General features: G+C 53.9%; 2 protein-coding genes across 2 annotated transcripts; both read left to right on the top strand.

Annotated features, from left to right (window-relative positions):
- Positions 1 to 124: 124 nt before the first annotated feature.
- Pmar_PMAR002562 (hypothetical protein) lies at positions 125 to 467 on the top strand (the record flags this gene model as incomplete). The annotated part of the gene is made up of 1 exon (XM_002776936.1): positions 125 to 467. A coding segment is annotated over one exon (343 nt), but the record flags the coding sequence as incomplete, so codon positions are not given.
- Positions 468 to 513: 46 nt separating this feature from the next.
- Positions 514 to 684, top strand: Pmar_PMAR002561 (hypothetical protein; the record flags this gene model as incomplete). The annotated part of the gene is made up of 1 exon (XM_002776935.1): positions 514 to 684. A coding segment is annotated over one exon (171 nt), but the record flags the coding sequence as incomplete, so codon positions are not given.
- Positions 685 to 930: the final 246 nt, after the last annotated feature.

The raw sequence follows: 930 nt of genomic DNA, 5'->3' as shown, positions 1-930 counted from the left end.
TTGAGTGCGTCTAAGAGCCCATATGATTTCTGTGATGACAGTCTTGTCTTCTCCAACGAGAGCGCGAGAGGAGTCGGAGCGAAATAGAAGCTCTCACGGCCAAACTAGAGGACTTGCGAACTAGGCTCAGCTTGGACGATTCGACTAGGGAGGCTCAGGAGGCTGCCCTGAAGGAGAAAGAGGTCCAACGAGAGGAGCTGGAGACGGTCATTTCATCACAGAAGAGTACCATTGCTGTGGTGTCTTGGTATTCCCTCTGGTGTGCTGTGGCTGTAGCGGCTGTAGTGTCCGTGCTTTGTCTGCTCTTCTGCCTCTATAAGGCATTCTTATTACGGAAACAAGTGAAGGCCAGCGTGGAGACGAGTCCGATAACAGAAGCTCTGCTGAGCCCGCCAGCGAGGAATGCAGGGAAGGGAGTTGGGACTCCCTCGACTGAGGCTAATAGCCCGGCGAGGCTACCTCCTGAAGTAAGGTGGTTGAGTTATGACTATCGTCATAGTGATCGCCCTTCAGACACCATCGGATGTCTTCCCTCTTCACAAGTCTTTCTCCCCGTCACTGGGCGGTCAGGACATCCGTTCGCCTTTCCTGGCAGCTGGGGTTTCGGCAGGAACGGGCACTCCTGGGTCGGCACGTAAGGCTCGACTATGCTATGCCTCGTTGATAAAGAATCTCATCAGATGAGCCTTGGAGTGAAGTGGACATGTCTCGACGCTCAACGCGGGATGTCCTCGATACTCCGAGACTTGGGCCCTCAGGGTCCCAGCAACGGCCGAAGTTCCACAAACCGGAGATCACAGTAGATGATGAGCCTCAGCATAGTAGCACTTCGAGGGAGGAAATAGAGAAGTCGACAAGGGTAAGTGTTGGGGCTATCGATCGAAGGATTTTCGCTGACCTCAGGCCTACTACAACCCCTCTATAGTCGAC

Source organism: Perkinsus marinus, assembly GCF_000006405.1.
Source record: "Perkinsus marinus ATCC 50983 genomic scaffold scf_1104296952714, whole genome shotgun sequence".
Lineage (NCBI taxonomy): Eukaryota > Perkinsozoa > Perkinsida > Perkinsidae > Perkinsus > Perkinsus marinus.
Note: the sequence above shows the minus strand (reverse complement) of the source record. Positions and strands in the feature narration are given on the sequence as shown.